The sequence below is a fragment of the Myotis yumanensis genome, unplaced genomic scaffold, assembly GCF_028538775.1.
Source record: "Myotis yumanensis isolate MYYU_CA2020_CCGP unplaced genomic scaffold, mMyoYum1.0.hap1 SCAF_14, whole genome shotgun sequence".
Classification (NCBI taxonomy): domain Eukaryota; kingdom Metazoa; phylum Chordata; class Mammalia; order Chiroptera; family Vespertilionidae; genus Myotis; species Myotis yumanensis.
The window spans coordinates 33849485-33870467 of NW_027223765.1; the positions used below are offsets into that span (position 1 = coordinate 33849485).

General features: G+C 40.1%; 1 protein-coding gene across 5 annotated transcripts in view; it reads left to right on the plus strand.

Annotated features, from left to right (window-relative positions):
* Positions 1–20983, plus strand: part of RAF1 (Raf-1 proto-oncogene, serine/threonine kinase) — a 72432-nt gene that overhangs the window by 32808 nt on the left and 18641 nt on the right. For 2 of the 5 annotated variants that reach the window (XM_070433601.1, XM_070433602.1), the window contains exons 2-6: positions 11729–11961; positions 16344–16456; positions 18500–18602; positions 18896–19053; positions 20287–20385. In XM_070433601.1, coding sequence (XP_070289702.1) covers positions 11755–11961; positions 16344–16456; positions 18500–18602; positions 18896–19053; positions 20287–20385 — 680 coding nt within the window. In that variant the 5' untranslated portion in view covers positions 11729–11754. Of the gene's footprint in view, positions 1–11728; positions 11962–14372; positions 14461–16343; positions 16457–18499; positions 18603–18895; positions 19054–20286; positions 20386–20983 lie in introns of those variants that run through there. The other 3 variants (XM_070433604.1, XM_070433605.1, XM_070433603.1) reach the window with 2 other exon arrangements.

Genomic DNA, 20983 nt, shown 5'->3' on the forward strand with positions numbered 1-20983 from the left:
ATAGATTTAATTGATATTTACAGAACATTTCATCCCAAAGTGGAAGAATATACATCTTCTCAAGTGTGCACAGAACATTCTCAAAGATAGATCACATGTTAGGACACAAAATAAGTCTTAATAAATTTAAGAAGATTGAAATACCAAGCATCTTGGATTGCAGTGGCATGAAACTAGAAATCAACTACAGTAAAAAAAAGAACTGGAGGCTAAATAGCATGTTATTAAACAGTGAATGGGTTACCAAGGAGATCAAAGAAGAAATAAAAAAATTACCTGGAATTAAATGAAAATGACACACAACAACCCCAAATCTATGGGACACAGTGAAAGCAGTCTTGAGAAGGAAGTTTATAGCATTATAAGTCTACCTCAAGAAGCAAGAAAAATCTCAAATATAATTTTACATCTTAAAATTAGCCATTTTACTTAATAATTTACATTAATGTTAATATATTGTGGATTCTACAATTACCATCCCATTGGTTTTGAAGTCTTGGCTGAATAATGCCTATGAGTCAGGTGTCGTGCCAAGTTCTGGAAGAACAAAAAATGTATGTATTCCATCCTCAAAGAACTTACAATAGGTGGGGAAGCAGACATGTAAATAAATAAATTACAATACAGGGTGGGAAGTGCTATTAATATACATGTAGATAATATAAATATGAAAAAGAGAGTAATAAATTCCTTATGAATAGCAAACAAAGAAGGGAAGCTTTATCATGGGGAATTTTAGGTGCTTTACCTGAAGAATCTCACAGAGGATCCAAAGCCTCAATAGAGGCTTACAGAATTTTACTGAGGGGCTGCCCTCAAAGAAAGCCTTCCAGAAAACCATTTTGTACATTTTCAGGATTTTGTACGGTATAGAGTCTGGATCTCTCTCTCTCTTTCTTTTTTTTTTTTTATATATTTTATTAATTTTTTACAGAGAGGAAGGGAGAGAGATAGAGAGTTAGAAACATCAATGAGAGAGAAACATCCATCAGCTGCCCCCTGCACATCTCCCACTGGGGATGTGCCCGCAAACCAGGTACATGCCTTTGACCGGAATCGAACCTGGGACCTTTCAGTCTGTAGGTCTAAGCTCTATCCACTGAGTCAAACCGGTTCCGGCTGAGTCTGGATCTCTTAAGCCATCTAGAGAGAAGGTAAAAAATTGCTAGACATGCCAAAACCGGTTTGGCTCGGTGGATGGAGCGTCGGCCTGCGGACTGAAGGGTCCCAGGTTCGATTCTGGTCAAGGGCATGTACCTGGGTTGCGGGCACATCCCCAGTGGGAGATGTGCAGGAGGCAGCTGATGGATGTTTCTCTCTCATCGATGTTTCTAACTATCTCTCTCCCTTCCTCTCTGTAAAAAATCAATAAAATATATTTTAAAAAAATTGCTAGACTAAATGAGTACTGAATCTTTGTTGTGTGCACTTTGGAGGATTTAAATTGGGGAGGGAATCTACTTTAAGTTCAGTGAAATAGAGTTAATACCATCCTCTCATTTGGTGTTTTATTTGAAAGCAGAAAAGAAAATCCTCTCAGCAGGCAGGAAACAGAAGGCCCTGCAGCAAAAACGATCATTTTAAGAAATGATAAATGAGAAAGTAAAGGAAGGTCTAACATTGAGAGACAGATAATATTAGAACTCCACATAGGGCAAAATAATTTAGTAAATGAGATTCTATATATATATTACAAAAACCATGGGTATGCCCTAGCCAGCGTGGCTCAGTGGATAGAGCGTCAGCATGCGGACTGAAGGGTCGCGGGTTCGATTCCGGTCAAGGGCATATGCCTGGGTTGCAGGCTTGATCCCCAATGGGGGGTGTGCAGGAGGCAGTGGATCAATGATTCTCTCTCATCATTGATGTTTCTATCTCTTTCTCCCTCTCCCTTCCTCTCTGAAATCAATAAAAATATATTTTTTAAAAAAACAAAAAACCCATGGGTATGTAAGTTCCATGCCTTAAAATATCATATTGTTTAAGTTAGTGAACAGTGTGACCTAATCTGTATTGGAGAATGGTCTCAGGTTACTGTCAGTGTATTCATTAAAGTAGATATCTTCACAGTAAATTTGAGTAATAAATAAGGTCACAGAATAACTAATGTACCTGAGGAAAAGAATGAAAACTTAATATATTGAGTTTGTTTCTTTTTAGTCCAGATAGCAATGAAATACACAAAACTGGAAGAATTACATGAAGTAGGGGAAATGACTTTTTAAAAAATATATAACATAAAGTGGAATTAGCATACATATGGAGAAAGTTTATTGGTAGGACTAATAAAGATACTTTAAGACTAGATGGATCTATAAAAATGGTTATTCAAGTGCAGGAATAATGTATTTTGTGTGGATAAATAAATGCCTTTGGAGAAGGTGATGCCAACTCTCCTTGGGATTCTAGGCCTCAGAATTAACATCAGTAACTTTCAAATTTAATAGTGATTCGCACTAAGAAAAACATTTTATAATGTGTGTGTACCTAAACAAAGACTTTTCAAAATAGTACTTGTCCTATGCGAGATACATTCTGCCCTAATCCTATATTAAAAAGCCTAATATGCTAAGTGTCTGGTCGTCCTGTTGGCTGTTCAACCAATCAAAGTGTAATATGCTAATGATATGCTAAGGCTGCTCAAATGCTCGCTGTGATGTGCACTGACTACCAGGGGGCAGATGCTCTGACCCATAGGTTAGCTTGCTGCTGGGGACCGGCCAATCGGGACTGAGCAATATGGGCCAGACACACCCTGGAGCCCTCCCGCAGTCCCTCCCTGGCCCCGATTGACACTGGTGGGGTCTCGGCTTGGCCTGCGCCCTCTCGCAATCCGGGATCCCTTGGGAGATGTCAGAGAGCTGGCTTTGGCCTGATTCCTCAGGCCAGGCCGAGGGACCCCATTGGTGCATGAACTAGGCCTCTAGTTTTTTTTTGTGTTTTTTTTTTAAAATATATTTTATTGATTTTTTACAGAAAGGAAGGGAGAGGGATAGAGAGTTAGAAACATTGATCAGCTGCCTCCTGCACACCCACCACTGGGGATGTGCCCGCAACCAAGGCACATGCCCTTGGCTGGAATCGAACCCGGGACTCCTCAGTCCGCAGGCCGACGCTCCATCCACTGAGCCAAACCAGTTAGGGCAGGCCTCTAGTTTTAAGAGAAAGCTGGTCATGACTCACCAAAATGATTTCCTGAGCAGTAATGGGTCATCATACCCCACTGTTTGAAATAGAGACTTGAGTATTTTCAGTCTCTCCCCTGAAGAAGCAGTGTATTATAAGAAGACTAGAGGCCTGAAGCACAAAAGTCATGCAAGAGTAGGCCTTTCTTCCCCCAGCTGCCAGCACCGGCTTCCTTCTGGCACCTGGGACCCGCACTTCCCTTATAGTCCCAGCTTCGTCTGGAAGGTCATCTGGAAGGACATCCAGTCTAATTAGCATTTTATACTTTTATTATTATAGATACCTAGCCCTGGCTGGTTTGGCTCAGTGGTTAAAGCGTCACCCTTGGATCGAGGGTCCCGGGGTTGATTCCTGGTTATGGGCACACACCTGGGTTGCAGGTTCAATCCTGGTCTAGGTTGGGGTGTGTGCAGGAGGCAACCAGTTGTTGTGTGTGTCTCACATCGATGTTTCTCTCTGACTCACTCACTCACTCACTCACTCACTCTCTGTTCCTCTCTCTCTCTCTCTCCCTCTCCCTCTCTCTCTCTCCCTCTCCCTCTCTCTCTCCCCCCCCCCCCCTCCTCCCTCCCCTTCTCCCTGCCTTCCACTCTCTCTCTAAAAAAGATTAATGGAAAAAATATCCTTGGGTAAGGATGAAAAAAAAAAAAGAACATATCTAATCTCTCTGTTTGAAACCATATTGGGTGCTATTTTAGTTATAAACAAAAAGGGCTCAAAGAAGGCAGCTGAAATGGATCTCAAGATGGAGCCTATTAGATTATTGAGGGGCTTGGCTTTTGACTCTGTTGAGTCCCTTGCTGCATTATTCAGAACTGTGTGTCTTTATACTATATTTATTTTGCTTGCTCCTAAACTCAGTAGTACTTTAGAAGTTACAAACCATCTTTTAACTTAGATATAGAAACTAGGATATAGCTCTAACTTTCAAAGGAATACTCATGCAGAGGATAAATGAGGTTGAGTGATTATGACAAGTGAACTGTGATAATAGAAATGGACATTTTGTGTGTGTTAATCCTCACCCAAGGATATTTTTTCCATAGAGCTTAGAAGGGAGGGAGGGAGGGCAAGACAGACAGAAACATTGATGTGAGAGACACATTGATTGGTTTCCTCCCACATGCGGGGATGGAACCTGCAACCCAGTATGTGCTCTTGACTGGGAATCGAACCCATGACCCTAAGTGCACAGGCCAATGCTCTAACTACTGAGCAACATCAGCCAGGGCAAAAACGGATATCTGTATAGAAAGATAAAGCTTTGAAAAAGAGTTTAGGCTATAAAAATCTTGAGTTATGTGACTAAAGTGAACATATCTTTAGGATGAGAGAATGGAGCATGATGGGAGAATGAAGCATGAAGCCAATTAAAGGCAAACTTTGGTGAACCTATGGTACCTACCACCCTCAGAAATAATGTAGGCTAGAAATAATAGATTCAGAGAAATTTAGAGAAACTTATGATTGACAAGTATAAAGTGGGTGACTACAGAAAGCAAAGATATCTAGCAGTTAATGAGTTCTCTCCATTTTCTTTCATAAAATATCCTTACTCTAGTGTCTTCCAGAGACTGGTTTTGGGAGTAGGCTCATTGTGTCAATTCTTTAATGGAATAGTAGCCAACATAGAGGAAGCAGTTAGGATCTAGGCTTTTAATTTCTGAGGTGTTCTTTGATGCTGTGGGTGGGTGAGGAGGGAAGGGGGTCTGGAATGCAGAAGAAAGCAGCTTAGAACCAGTTGAACCTGAAATCTAAAATAAGCTAGAAAAATTCATATTAAATAAATTGTAAGCTTCCTAAGTAATTTATGGAATGTAGCTATCACAATAAATAAAACTATGAGTGTGCTATGTGTTTTCTGGTGAAAGATAAATGTTTAGATTTTAGAATACAGAATCTCAGACTGTTTCAACAAATATTTGAGGTCAAGGAACTTTTGCAATAATAAAGGCACTGTTTTATGGGGGGGTTGTTATTTATTTTGGATTTTACTTATTTTTCCCCTTTTTTATTGAATTTTGGGGTGACAAAATTTATCTGGTTAACAAAAATTATACAGATTTCAGGTGCCTAAACTCAATAGCAATAAAGTTACTGTTTTGTATATGTAAAGAGAATGTTTGACTAACTTTTGATACTACATAACACATGTAGTCCTTTAAAGTATTTTTAAATGTATTGGTAACAGATAGATGACATTGGCACCATTCTTACATTATGAAAAGTAATTTACAATTTTAGCAGTGACATCCAATAGTTTTGCTACTTAAATATAAAAGTATAAAATAATCACTATTTAAAGCAAGTTTTCTTTTTAAAAAGTTTACTCTGGCAAAATAAAAGTAGCGTTTTTTATAACTTTAGATACTGTTTTTTTCCAGACAAAAAATCTAGCTAAATATTCTTTAAATTAAACCTTTAGCCAGTGTGTTGAAGCAGCATCCTTTCCTGGGAAGTGTTTTTGTAAACCAGTCTTGCTTTAAATTGTTCCTAGTTTAGTTCCACAGTTTTGGCTCTGAAGTAGTTGACAGTTTATTGATATTGCAAACAATGCTGCAGTAACTATCCCTGTGTGTTTTTGCAGTCCTGTGTTCAGGTCCTCTCCCCTCCTGCCACCCCAGGATAGATTGTCAAATGGTAGGTGAATTTAAATCTTTAGTAATAGACACTATTCGATTGTTGTGGTTTATACTATTACCAGTATAATGAGAGGTAATTTTCCTCAAATGCTTGTGATGGATGTCTTCATTCTTTTAAATTTTATAAATCTGATATTAAAAGTAGTAATTTATTTTAAAATTTCGCATCTTTCTAATATATATACACACATATGTTTATGTTCTTTGTGTTTCTAGTCTGAATTTGATTCCGTTTTGTGTGTGTGTGTGTGTCATTTTTAAAAATCTTTTTCTTATTACTTTTCAGGAGTTTGTGTATTAGGAATAGCAATCCCTTATAGGGTGATATATATGTCTTTTAAAATTTTATTTTTATTTTAAAATATATTTTTATTGATTTCAAAGAGGAAGGGAAAGGGAGAGATAGAAACATCATTGATGAGAGAGAATCATTGATTGGCTGCCTCCTGCAAGGCCCCTGCTGGGGATCGAGCCTGCAACCTGGGCATGTGCCCTTGAGTAGAATCGAACCCGGGACCCTTCAGTCTGCAGGCTGACACTCTATCCACTGAGACAAACTGGTTAGGGCTATAGTTTGTTGTTGTTGCTTTTTAATATATTTCTATTAGTTTCAGAGAGGGAGGGAGGGGGGAAGAGAGAGAGGGGATGGAGAGGGAGGGAGGGAGGACCTCTAGTCTACACTAATAAAAGACAAACATGCAAATTGACCATACCTCTGCTATGCCTTAAGCCACACCCACCAGCCAATCAGAGCAACTATATGCAAATTAACCCAACCAAGATGGCGGCCGGCAGCCACGGAGCTGGAGCAAGCAGGAGGCTTGGTTGCCCCAATGATGGAGGAAGCCAAGCTTCCTGCCTGCTGGGGATGGCTCTGAGCTCCACTCAAAGCAACAAAGTTTCAATTATAGAAGGTAAATAAACCCCAGATACCTGCTTTCAGCCAGCCGTGGCCACGGAGCTGGAGTGAGCAGGAGGCTTCCCTCCTGCCCACCCTGGCCGGCTCTGATTTCCTCTCAAGGCTACAAAGTTTCAATTATAGAAGGTAAATAAATCCCAGAATAAAAAAAGAAAAAGAAAAAAAGGAGAGGCTGGGACCTTCCGTTGCCGGGGGGCTTGGCCAGCCTGAAAACAGCCACCAGCCCCTCAACCAGGCTGGCCACACCCTCATGGGGTAAGGGTCCCCACTTGGGGGGGGGGGCCTTGACCAGCCTGCAAACAGCCACCAGCCCCTCATCCAGGCTGGCCAGGCACCCCAGTGGGGACCCCCACCCTGAAGGGGGTGTGACCAGCCTGAAAACACCCATTAGCCCCTCACCTAGGCTGGCCAGGCACCGCAACGGGACCCCCACCCTGATCTGGGATACCCTTCAGTGCAAACCAGCCGGCCCCCACCCATGCACCAGGCCTCTATCCTATATAATAAAAGGGTAATATGCAAATTGACCCTAACAACAGAACGACTGGGAATGACTGGTCACTATGACACACACGACCACGGGGCAGATGCTCAATGCAGGAGCTGCCCTCTGGTGGTCAGTGCACTCCCACAGGGGGAGCTCTGCTCAGCCACAAGCCAGGCTGATGGCTGCCAGTACAGTGGTGGTGGTGGGAGCCTCTCCCGCCTCCTCAGCAGCGCTAAGAATGTCTGACTGCAGCTTAGGCCTGCTCCCTGCTGGCAAATGGACATCCCCCGAGGGCTCCCGGGCTGCCAGAGGGATGTCTGACTGTCAGCTTGGGTCCGATCCTCCGGGGAGCGGGCCTAAGCCAGCAGGTGGACATCCTCCGAGGGGTACCATACTGCAAGAGGGCATAGGCCAGGCTGAGGGACCCCCCCCTGAGTGCACAAATTTTTGTGCACCAGGCCTCTAGTCTACTTATATAAAAACCATAGGTGGTGTTCATCATGACCTGAACTGCCGCGACCAAGCGGAAGGAAGTCAGTCCTGCAGGGGTCTTGGCAACAGCTGGGCCCTCCTCTGAGCTGTTTTCCGGAGCTGTTTCCTGTAAGGTCAGGGTTTGAGGCAGGAACTCGCCCTGGGAGCGTGGAGACAGATCTTTATATAAAGTGTGCCGTACCAGTACAGCCAAGGGTGAACCTGAGTGGGGGCGGCTGAAAGGCTTAGAAAAGACAGACAAGAAGATGAAAGCCAGGTCTCGGCGGGATACTGCTTCTCTGAGAGACAGCGACCATGCCCACAGCCATGCTTTTATTTTATAGCAGATGATACGAGGCAAAGTAAGGGTGTGACCAAGATGTTTACAACATTCTCCTGTGTTTCAGTCCTACTCAACTACATGCACCTGAACTCTATTAAGCCCACATTACTCAGGCACGTGGGACCACGTGTTCGGACCATAGGTCCAGGCTTATAACTACAGCTGTTGGCTATAATTGTGCTGGGAGGGCACTGCCCTCCATCGCTAGCTACACATTTCCCCCATCTTTCAGGTAATTTGTGGATAGCGTCTCAATAAAACTTTTCTTGTTTTGAGGCAAACCATTCAGAGACCCAATTTTCCACTTCTTCGTACGTTTTGAAGTACTGCTCAGAAAGTGCGTGTGCCATTGATCAGAACAAGTGGTAATCTGAAGGAGCAAGGTCTGGTGAATACGGCGGATGGGTTAATACTTCCCAGGCAAGATCTTGTAACATGTCTTTAACTGGTTTTGAAGTGTGTGATGGTGCGTTATCGTGAAGCAAAATTACTTTGCTGTGTCTCCTGGAACATTCTGGTCGTTTCACTATAAAAACATGGTTCAGATTGATTATTTGTTGTCAGTAGCGATCAGTATTAACGGTTTCACCTGTTTTAAAAGCTCATAATACACCACACCTTCCTGATCCCACCAAACGCAGAGCATTGTCTTCTTTCCAAAGCAATTTGGCCTTGCAGTCGATGTTGATGGTTGACCTGGATCAACCCATGATTTTGTGCATTTGGGATTCTCAAAATAAATCCACTTTTCATCGCCAGTCACAATTTGATGCAAAAAAGACTTTCTTTCGTGCCGTTGAAGCAACATTTTACTGATGACTTTTCGGTTTTCCATTTATCTTTTGTTCAGTTGGTGTGGCACCCATTTTCCTTCCTTTAAAATCTTTCCCATCGCTTGTAAACAATCGGAAATTGTTTGCTGAGCAACATTTAATCTTTCTGTAAGTTGTTTTTGAGTTTGACACGCATCTTCATTCAATAATGCTTATAATTGTTGGTCTTCAAACTTTTTTGGTTGACCTGGACGTTCTTTGTCTTTCACATCGAAATTCTCACTTTTAAAGTGTTTAAACCAGTGTTCACAAGTATCTTGAGATGGAGCATGTTCACCATAAGCTTCCCAAAGTATAAGATAACTTTTTCTTCAAAATAAAGTAATGAATTAAATCTCTAAGACATACGCCAGGGACTGCACGTTTTTGGGCAAACTGCACATTATTTAAATCATCATAATGCACTTTAGGTGTTGTTTTTCAATAATTATAACATTTTTATTTACAAAAACAATTAAACAATTAAAGTTCCTAGTGCTTTTTTAACATATGGTACTGCATAAAACATTTTCCTCTATGAAGAGGGACCGAACAAAATTTACATAAGTATCTAGATTCGCTCCTTTTTCCATGGGCGTGAAAAACGAGAACACTCGTGAGCGGTCCTTAACAGATGGCGCGAGAAACACGAGAAAACTCCTGAGGGGTACGAAATGTGTTAAAAATCTTTGGGTTTCTTAAGTAAGATAATCTATATATAAAAGGCTAAGTGTCTGTCCATCCGATATGACACACACTGACCACGGTGGAGCAGACGCTCAACACAGGAGCTGCTGTGACACACACTGGCCATTTAAAAATAAACGGCACCACGGACCTGGCGCCGACAAACCAGCACTCGGCTTCCCCCAAGTGGGACACAGGCCCCGCCACCATCCCGGAGCAACACCCCACCACCATCCCGGAGCAACACCCCACCACCATCCTGGAGCAACACCCCACCAAATCTCAGCCAACGCTGCCAAGAACCCATGGTGCAAAATGCTGCCCACAGCCCAGCCCAGCCCAGAAGCGGTCTCTGTGGGCACTGGGTAATGATATCACGTAGCAACACACGGCTTCCTATCCCTAGTGACTAGCATCCTTGGATTTTCTTCAGCTCAGGAACCCGACTTGCTTTATAGCCAGTTGCAAACATTTTAAAGTTTAACCAAATGTTTGTGAAGCGTTTTCCTGTGCCTCATCTCATTTGATCCCCACAGAAGTCCTAGAGTAGGTAGATAGGAGACTCATAGAATCCTATTTTCTTTTCATTAGCAAGACTCGAATAGCGATATTAAAATATTTTTTCTAATTAATTTTCTTTTAATGTGCATGAATCCATGCACTGGGACACTAGTTTATATATAAAGTGTATAACATGTCCTAGAAATACTAACTTCTTTTCCTTCCTTGAAGGTAGAAAATTCTGGCTCACACTTTAAAAATAATTTCTCTTATTACTAACGTATTACTCATATTCAAGTGTACACATACTTAATATACAATAACTAAAGAAGAGAAATGTAATGGTAAAAGTATTAGACTAAAAGTCAAGAGATCTTGGCTCATGTTCCCTGATGGTATAAACTTTGATGAATCTTCTTTTTTAAATTGATCTTTATTGTTGAAAGTATTACAGATGTCTCCCTTTTTCCCCCATTGACACCCCCCTCCACATCCTACCTCTCAGGCCTTTACCACACTATTGTCTGTGTCCATGGGTTATGCATATATGCATGTAAATTCTTTGGTTAATCTCTCCCCACCTACCTCTGCCTTCCATCTGAGATTCGTCAGTCTATCCCATGCTTCTATATCTCTGGATCTATGTTGTTCATTAGTTTATTTTGTTCATTTGATTCCACATATGAGTGAGATCATGTGATACTTGTCTTTCTCTGAATGGTTTATTTCACTTAGCATAATACTCTCTAGGTCCCTCCATGCTGTCTCAAAGGGTAGGAGATCCTTCACCCTTGATGAATCTTTTGATTCCCACTTTGCTAATTTTTTGAGTTATCTATGAAATATTTTATAGGCCCTGGCCAGTTTTGCTCAGTGTTTTGAGCATTGGCCCAAGTACTGAAGGGTCCTGGGTTTGATTTTGGTCACGGGCACGTACTTTGGTTGCAGGCTGATCCCCAGCCCTGGTCAGGGCTGGTGCTGGAGGCAACCAATCGATATGTCTCTCACACATCCATGTTTCTCTCCCTCTATCTCCCCCTCGCTTCCACTCTCTCTAAAAAAGTATCCTTGGGTGAGGATTAACAGAAATATTTTATAGGAATATACTAATATAGAAGCTTTCTGATTAATTTATTTAAGCAGAAGGCATCTATATATATAAAAGCCTAATATGCAAAGTGTCCCCTCGGGAGTTTGATCGCTCACTATGATCAGGGGGCGGCGTGGAATGAAAGGAGGCCCAGGCTGGCAGCCGGCAGCTACTAGGGACCCTACCCGTGCATGAATTTTGTGCACTGGGCCTCTAGTCACTTATAAGAAAACTCTAAAATAGTCAAATTTATAGAATCAGAATGGAATGGTGTTTGCCAGAGGCTGGGGAAGGGGTGAATGGAGTGTTGCTAATCAAAGGCAAAAGTTTTACTTAAGCAAGATGATGAATTAGATGTAGAGATGTATATGGCGCTGTCCCTATTGTGCACTTAACCTGGCCAAGAGCATCTCATACTGTGTTCTCACCACAAAAAGACAACAATAAGTAAATGAAGTACTTAAAAAAGATAGCCCACAGACCATGATTTTCACAACTTATATATTGTTGTTGAGTTAATTGCTTATGTTTTAGAATTATAATTTAATAAAATAATTAAAAATAATATGTTGTTGTTTTCTTATAACCAGGTTTAAGTGTTGTGTAAGCTGCATCAATGGAGCACATACAGGGGGCCTGGAAGACGATCAGCAATGGTTTTGGATTCAAAGATGCAGTGTTTGATGGCCCCAGCTGCATTTCCCCCACAATAGTTCAGCAGTTTGGCTATCAGCGCCGAGCATCAGATGATGGCAAACTTATGGACTCTTCTAAGACAAGCAATACTATCCGTGTTTTCTTGCCAAACAAGCAAAGAACAGTGGTACGTGAACATTCCTCTGAGAAAATTTAGTTGTCCATCTGCCTAAAGGGAACATTATGGATCATGTCGCCCATCTTATAATCAGGCAAAATCTTCACTGTTGCTTAGGGTCTTCATTAATTGGCTTTCCAGCTGCAGATTTTATATGGCTGTGTTCCTCCCACACCTCCTATTTTTCCCAACCCTTGGCCTTCCTTCTATTATAACTCTTGCCTAGTATATCTGCTTTTCTGCACTTCATTTAAACAAATAGTACATTCTTTTTTGTTAATCCTCAACTGAGGATATTTTTTCCATTGCTTTTTAAAGAGAGTGGAAGGGGGGGGGAAGAAAGAGAGAAACATGATGTGAGACACACATTGATTGATTGCCTCTCATACACACCCTGACCAGGCCTGGGGATTGAACCTGTAACCCAGGGATGTGCCCTTGACTGGGAATTGAACCCAACACTCTAATCACCCGCCAGGGCAAATAGTATATTCTTATGGGGATATATTTTAAAGACTCTCAAAGCTCCCTTAGACCTTTCTAGCTAATTTTTAAAAGTCATTAATAATTAAAAATTATTTTCTTCTTAATATTAAAGCAAAATGTTCACTTATATATATTTTTGGATATTATAATTAAGTATTTAGAAGAAAATAAAATTACCTAGAAAAATTCATTTTGTTAAAGTTCACAGGCCCAGGACAAAGCTGGAGGTTGCTTAGAAATCAGAGTATCTTCTTCTTTTCCAGAGCACTGGCACTAGCCAGTTTTTGCTGCAAAGCTTATTTTTGTAGTATCAGTGACAGATTTCTGTTAGCATCTAGCATGGCAGACACTGCCACTCAGTTTTTTGACCAAAAAAAAAAAACAAAACCCCTCAACTTAAAAAAAAATGTTCAAAACAGTTTTCTACTATCCTAACACCTCCGCATTGAAACAGAAAAATGAAGTTGTGCTCGTTTTGCTTGATGGGACATTTGAAAACCTTAATTCAAACTTCCATGCCTTCTCCTTTCCCACTCTTCATTCTTTATGTAAAATCATTGCATTGTGTTTACTCTTTGTACTTAGGGTGAGGCAGGATTCTGAGGTTGGGAGGTCAGGACAGAGTTTTCTCAGTTCTAACAGTTCCACTCTCCCCAGTTTACTAATAAATTACTTTATACTTCTTTTGTGAACCTAAGGAGTCTCCCAGTTATAGTATTGCATTAAGGTACATTTGAACTCAAAAGGCATTTAAAGTTGATTTATTTTTGTTTCCTAAAAATGAAATTTTAATGTCTAGCAAAATAAATAGTAACAATCCTCTTATATTTCAACAGTAGTCTTGCATTTTCAAAGTGATTTTTACCTACTATTTCAATTTTCTAACTTTAAATGGAGAGCCCAGGTGGAAGTATGAATGTGATGGGAAGCTGAAGATCACCTGTTGCGGCTTCTGGGCGTTACTGCAGTTATCTTCTCTATCCCCATCTACTGTTAGTTTGCCTGGAAGGCTGGGAAACTTGGTTTGGCATAATGATTAAGTGTATGGACCTTTAAGAAAGCAGGCCCAAACTTAAATCCCTGTGTTGCCTTTTATTAGCTGTGTCATTTAGACAGGTTACATAATATTTTGAGGCTCTGTTTCCTGACCTTTATGAAATGAGGCATGCTGAATACAGTGGCTAATTCATAAGTAAAATGGTAGCTATGATTATTTCTTGAGTTTTTTTCTACATCTGTGTAGTCCTTGGCAGCCTTCATTTGAACACAACTGGTAATTGGGAACCAGTGATTTGGAAACTTGATTTCTCCTACAGCTCAAGAGAAGGTTCAGTAGAGAAAGTTAGTTTCTTCTATTTCTTTGACTCGAGATGGACCCTCTATTTCTGGAAGAACCAGCTTCTTTCACCAGGCTCCCAGCTTAGGGGAACGCTGAAGAAGAAAGGAGTTGCTTGCTGGCCAACACCATCAGTCAGCTGTTTCTAATTAGCCCCAGGTTGCTTCACTGCTGGAGCCCGAGAAACAACTCTCATCATTACTTAGTGGGCTCCAGAAATTAGTCAGATGTAACCAGTTTCAACATGTATCTAAGGGGAGTTGTAGAGAGAATGATAGAGAAGATGTATATCTGATTGAAATAATTTTAGAAGTAATAAAGTAGTAGTTGCTTATGTTTTGAAGTTTTTTTTTTGTCATTTGTTTTGTAAACATGTCTCTCTCTGACAACTGCTGCGGCTGCTTATTGTTGGATGAGTAATTGGCCCATAGCGAGGACTGTTGTTTACAGTTAGAATCACCTGACAAAGCAGGTTAAAATAGAGATTCCTGGGCTTCATTCAAGATTAATTGAATCACAATCCTTGTGTTTGGGAGGGGAGAGGCTGGGAATCTATATTTCACAAGCCCCTTGTATGATTCCAGTGGCAGCTACATTTGAGAACCCCACTGGATTAGAAGATATTTAAAGAACTGTCTAACTCTTGGAGACTGTTAATTTCATTGAAGATTAATGATATAATACAGGTATCACTTTACAGCTTTCAAAGCACTGCTGCACAGTGTTTGATGCACGTCATGTATGATACTCTTAGGATGTGTTTATCACTCTTTGTTGTCCTCATTCTTGCTGTTCTTATCTTCATAGTTCAGCTCATTATATTTATTTTATTATTTTGTTCTTTTTTTTCCCCCCCTTTCAATCCTCACCAGAGGACATGCTTTAATGGATGAGAGAGAGGTGGGGGAGGAGAAGGGGACAGAGGGAGAGAGAGAAAAAGAGAGGGAGAGGAAGAGATATGAGAGTAAAACATCGATTGGTCACCTCCTATACACCCCCTCCTACTGGGGATCGAACCCACAACCAGGGTATGTGCCGTGAATGGGAATTGAACCCTCAACCTTTCGTTTGTACAGGACTATGCTCCAACCGACTGAACCACGGTGGTCAGGGCTCAGCACATTATTATTTCACTTTACTTGTTCGGGGTTTTTTTTTCTGAAAAGCTGGAAGTTAGTGTGATCTTTTAAAGAGTATCACTGCTTCAAGAAACCTTTGAAATAAACTTGTTATGTAACATTTTAAATGAATGTTTTAAAATATTTTAAACCTTTATAATAGATACAAAGTACACTCACGTTCCTCTGGGAAGGGGCTGGGTCAGCCACTGGCATCTGTTACTCTTTCACCTAGTTGGGGAGCTCCACTGTGGGCAGTTCACAAATACTGCTATTACATTCTGCTCTCCTTACTGGCCATACTGACTCTAGTTGCCTTACGTTGTGTCAACTTTATTGGCTTTAAAAATAAAGTATATAGCTTGTATAAAAACCCTTTAAGATTTTAGTTGAAATTTTTATATAGCTGCCCTTATTAGCACCGTGGACACTCACACATTCTACTAGGCCTCTGAGTGCCTAACTTTTAAGGATTGGGAACAGGGGACTGTGGAGAGGCATAAATGCTGAGGCTACGTGGAATGTTGTGCACATTTATTTAAACTAGCTGTGGCGTTTGTCCTTACAGCAGGGCAGAATCTATCCCTTTCATTTCCTGTTTGCCCTCACTAGTGTGAAGTGCAAATGAGATGGGAATTTTTTTTGAAAATCCTCATCCAAAAATATGTTTTAATTTACTTGAAAGAGAGAGAGAGAGAGAGAGAGAGAGAAACATTGATGTCAGAACCATCAATTGGTTGCCTCCCCTACGTGACCAGGAATTGAACCTGCAACCTAGATCTGTGCCCCAATCGGAAACCGAACCCGCAACCCCTTGGTGCACAGGATGACGCTCCAACCAATTGAGCCACCTCACCAGGGCAAGATGGAAATTTTTTTTTATGAAGATCAACTATTTGGTTGAAAATAGTTTGAAATACAAATTTTTGATCAGAAAGATTTGTTTGTTTATAGATCAGATTGGCTTATTTTTCTTTCTGGTGGATGTTTATGATTACATGTACATTTCAGTGAGTCAGACAAATTAGATATGTGTAAAGGGAAAGTCTATTATTTTATCTTTTCCAACCACTCACTCTCGATCTTAACAGCTAGGTGTATATCTTTTCACACAGATACATATATATGTTCTCTACCCTTTAAATACCTTACTCTTTGTATTATTCACAAAAACATTTCCCCCCCAGTTAACATATCATGGACACCCCTCCCTCCAGGTCATTATGAGCAATGTAATAGGGGCATAATGTGACATACACAGATGTTCTGTATTTTATTCAAGCGCTCACCTATTGCTAGACATTCTGTGTGTGTGTGTACACCATTATAAGCAATGCTGCTATAAATATCTTTCCACGTGCACCCTTACAGACTGGTGCATTTATTTCTGTGCTCGTTTTTCCAAGGGTGTGCAGCCTGTGTTGGTCCTAAAGATGGTCCTTTGTTTGTAGGTCAATGTACGAAATGGAATGAGCTTGCATGACTGCCTTATGAAAGCACTCAAGGTGAGGGGCCTGCAACCAGAGTGCTGCGCAGTGTTCAGACTTCTCCACGAACACAAAGGGTAAGAACTCAAAATTAGCTCTCTTCTTCATGCTAGTAAGGATCTTCAAATAATAACTGTTTTCCATTTTTAAAACAATATACTAGCTTCCTGTAAAATATTGTATATTTGTATATCCTTGTTTATAAAGAGACAATTCAGAAAAATAAAATACTAAGAGCTTGAAATTATTGCTTAAAAACATTGCGTTGAGCCCTAGCTGGTTTGGCTCAGTGGATAGAGCATCAGCCTGTGGACTGAAGGGTCCCAGGTTCGATTCTGATCAAAGCATCCCCTCCAAGGCTAGGGATACTACACATGCCCGGGTTGCGGGCTTGATCCCCAGTAGGGGGTGTGCAGGAGGCAGCCAGTCAATGATTCTCTCTCATCATTGATGTTTTTCTCTCCCTCTCCCTTCCTCTCTGAAATCAATAAAAATATATTTTAAAAAAAAACCACATTGCATTGAAAAATAAAATGCATGTTTGATGTTTCCATAGATGAAAACAGTAATGTCAGATTTTTTGAGAGCAAAGTTTTTTTGTGTTTGCAGTAATGCAGTGCACATATTAGGTACTCACAAAGTATTGCATTATTGTTTATAGATAAAGAATGCTATTCCCAAGAGATTGACTCTCTTGTAATTCACTCATTTATTTTTATTCAGTTAAGTTTACTGAATCCCTATAGTTTGATACAGGGCTAAAAGATGCAGAAGAATTTCTGCTTCAAGGAAGATTCAGTGGCACAAAAGAAGCAACCCTTCTGAGGCTAGGAATAATATACCAGCATATCAGAGCCACTTATAATCACCCATTATCTGTTACCGTACCCCAAAAATGTGGATAAATAACCTTATCTTTACCTTATTGCAAAGTGCTAGTTCTGTTATTGAGCTTCAGTTAACATTTGTAATATTTGAGGGAGTTCCCCAGTTTAAGAGTATGGCCCAGAAATGAGTCTACTCAAAGAGATGAGCATAAATTCCTCTATTTATGCTATTTCTCTTAGCTTAGGAGGTGGTGTTAAAGTGCAAATCTTCAAAGCAGATGTCATCTTTATTTGGGTGTAGCCCCAGGTTGGTCCCCAAGCCAATCTATAGTGCTCCTTAAAGACTAGAGATTCTACCTATGTGAGGATACAGTGCAAAGGCAGCCACCTTCAAGCCAGGAAGAGGGCTCTTACCAGAACCTAACCTTTCTGGCACCCTGATCTTAAGACTTCTAGCCTCCAAAACTGTGAGAAATAAACCTGTCATATAAGAAAAAAGGTTAGAGAGATTCTGAGATAAGGAGGACCTTGGTCCATTCCAGTCCCATCTGAGGCTGCATTGATTTAGAACTACCCTACATTATTTCTTGGATAGACAGCACCTGAAGACTGATTGGAAAATAGGGCTGCCATCTTTTTTCTTTAGGGCAAAACAGGAGTTCCCAGACTTTGTATAAGGAATTATATTAAGGGATTGATGATTTACTATTGGAAACAAAAAAAAAAAGAAAAAAGGCTGGAATAGTCTTCTGGTAAACAAAGGTTTGAATGGTGGTGTTCTCTCCCTACCTGAGAGTATTCATCATTCAGGATAATGGACCTAATTAACTAGACAAGACATGAAAAAGGAGCTGGGCATTACATTTTACTTCAGTGTATCGATTTTTCTGTCTTGTATACTCTAGGCACCAAAAGAGTGGTCTCAGAATAAATATTAAGACAGTCAAGTCAGCTGTCAGCTTATATTTATAGTCTGCAAACTACAGACTTGAGCCTATTGTTTATTAATAGAAAAGTGCATTTCATTTGTGATTCCTTTCTATTTATCTTCTAGATTGAAGTAAGCAAGTGAAGATTAAATATTACCACTGTAGCAGTATTTATAACCTGTTTTATAGGTTCTTTAGGATTTTTAATAGGATTTAATACCACAAAGTCCAATTTATTGCATATTTACATTATGAGATTGCTATATTTCATTGTGTGACCCAACCAACCTGGATTCCAATAATAATAGAGCTCTCACCTTGTTTAAATATTTTCCTTTTGTATGTTTTTTTCAATCCTCTTTAGTAAAAAAGCACGTTTAGATTGGAATACTGATGCTGCCTCCTTGATTGGAGAAGAACTTCAAGTAGACTTCCTGGATCATGTTCCTCTCACAACACACAACTTTGTAAGTTGCCGATCTCTTCTCTCTTTGTGGCATATTGAGTGTTTTGGCTAGCGGGAATTTCTCCAAGGTAATAAGCATATATCTAAAGCTTTAATTATGCCATTGTTTTACATTAAGGCAGTTTAGGCTTCATTAGTCACAGATATACTTTAATTTCTAGGTATGAATATTACAAATGTTGGAAGTACGATTCTTTATTTATGAAATCTCTTGGGGGTCAAGAAAGAAATTATTTTGTCTTTTGTCACCTTTTATTTATTCAGCGTAATTTACATGTGTTCTTGTCGCTCCAGGCTCGGAAGACCTTTCTGAAGCTTGCCTTCTGTGACATGTGTCAGAAGTTTTTGCTAAATGGATTTCGATGTCAGACTTGTGGCTACAAATTTCACGAGCATTGTAGCACCAAAGTACCTACTATGTGTGTGGACTGGAGTAATGTCAGACAACTCTTGTAAGGCATTATTCTTTATTAACATAATATAAGGGGGTGGGGATGTATAACATCACTTGAGGATGCTTATTGTATATTTGACTGACAAGTCAGGGATTTGGACTTGTTTAATGAATTATCGTGATCTGGAAACCATCTACTTTAGAAACATGACATATCTGAAACCAGTGAGTTTTAGTGCAGCATAACTCTCTAAAATGAGCAGTTAGGGCTGTTAATCCGTCATAGAGAGATTGAGATACCATGATTCAGTAATGCAAAGAACAAAGGGATACAGGAACCAAAACGACAGTGTCAGCTAGTAGTTCACTAATAGACACCATCTTCACCTCAGACTGGAGAAACAGTTTTGAAATTATTTGAATCTAAAACCTTAAAAGACGTTTGTATCCCTCAGGAGATAAACCAGTTATCAAAATGTATATCATATGGAAGAAGTATATTTTAGTAAGGTTTAAGTTAAAGGTACATATTCCAAAGTGCTTTTTAAAACTGTTAATATAGGAATATGAAAAGTCAAAGTCTTATCCTATTTTGAGGGATAAACTAAGGGAGTGTTATCATTAAACCACAACGGGAACATCTTTTTTACTTTTGTGGTAGTGACATGTTGCTTTTACAGAGACCTTGTATAGGATAAATGGCACAAGCTTTGGAGTCCAGCAGACATGGGTCAAAATTTTGATGTTGTCAATAACTATAACCACCTCTGAGCCCCTTGATTCACTTATCTGCGGGGGTGGGGGGGAAGGTTATTACCTTCCTGGCAGTGTTCTTGTGAGGATTACCTGAGGTAATGTGAAACTGCTGAGCATAAGTGCTCATCTCACTACCACTTCTCTTATTTATGACTTTTGGTGCTGAATGTGACTTATTCTTTATATTTCAGTCTTTTCATCTATGTGTTTCTGAGACAGAATGTTTCCAGAAAAGCTGTACATGATTTATGTTATAATGTGCCTTACTGGAGCACGTAGTTGGACATTGGGCCAGTATTTCCTAGAAACACGTAAAGCCTGCATGTTCATTGGCAGGTCAATATTGTTCACAATTTGTGGTTATTCAAACCCAATCATTTGGGTTGATGGTCTCTTTACTCTGGGTAGCCTAAAATGATCACAGAAAATGTGAATAGGAAAAGTTCAGTTTGAGGAGCTTTAATTTGCAAGGAAGTCAGGCTGACTATAAAATAACTGCAAGTCTATAAACTAGTCTTTCTCTGATTTCATTTAGATTGTTTCCAAATTCCACTCTTGGTGATAGTGGGGTCCCAGCACTGCCTTCTTTGACAATGCGTCGGATGCGAGAGTCTGTTTCCCGGATGCCTGTTAGGTAAATTTTTTTTTTACTATAGCTTTTTTTTTTTTTAAGTTACAATGGGGACTTGAGAGGTGGGATTGCATCCTGAATATAAAAGAAAAGGTTTTTTGGGGGCTTTTTTGCATTCTCTCCTCTCTCTGTAAACCCTTTGCTGTTTTATTGGTGTTAGAGAAAAATGTAGAACTTTCTTTTTGTGGTCCTGTGGTTCTTATATTCTGGAAAGTGACTCTTACTAGAGGTTTCTTCTGTTATCATGTATGCCCCTTAATATCTCATCATATTTTAAAAACCTTGAGATTTTTGCTGCCTTCAGTATGTAGTGAGGTGAGCCTCAGGGGAAGGGTCCCAAAACTATGTAAAATGACGTAATAAAAACAAAACTTTTTTAAAAAGCTTTTTTCTTATTTTAATATATTTTTATTGATTTCAGAGAGGAAGGAAGAGGGAGATAGAAACATCAATGATGAGAGAGAATCATTGATCGGCTGCCTCCTGCACACCCCCTACTGGGGATTGAGTCTGCAACTTGGGCATGGGCCCTTACCAGGAATCGAACTGTGACCGTCTGGTTCATAGCTCAGTGCTCAATTACTGAACTTATTATGGCCTT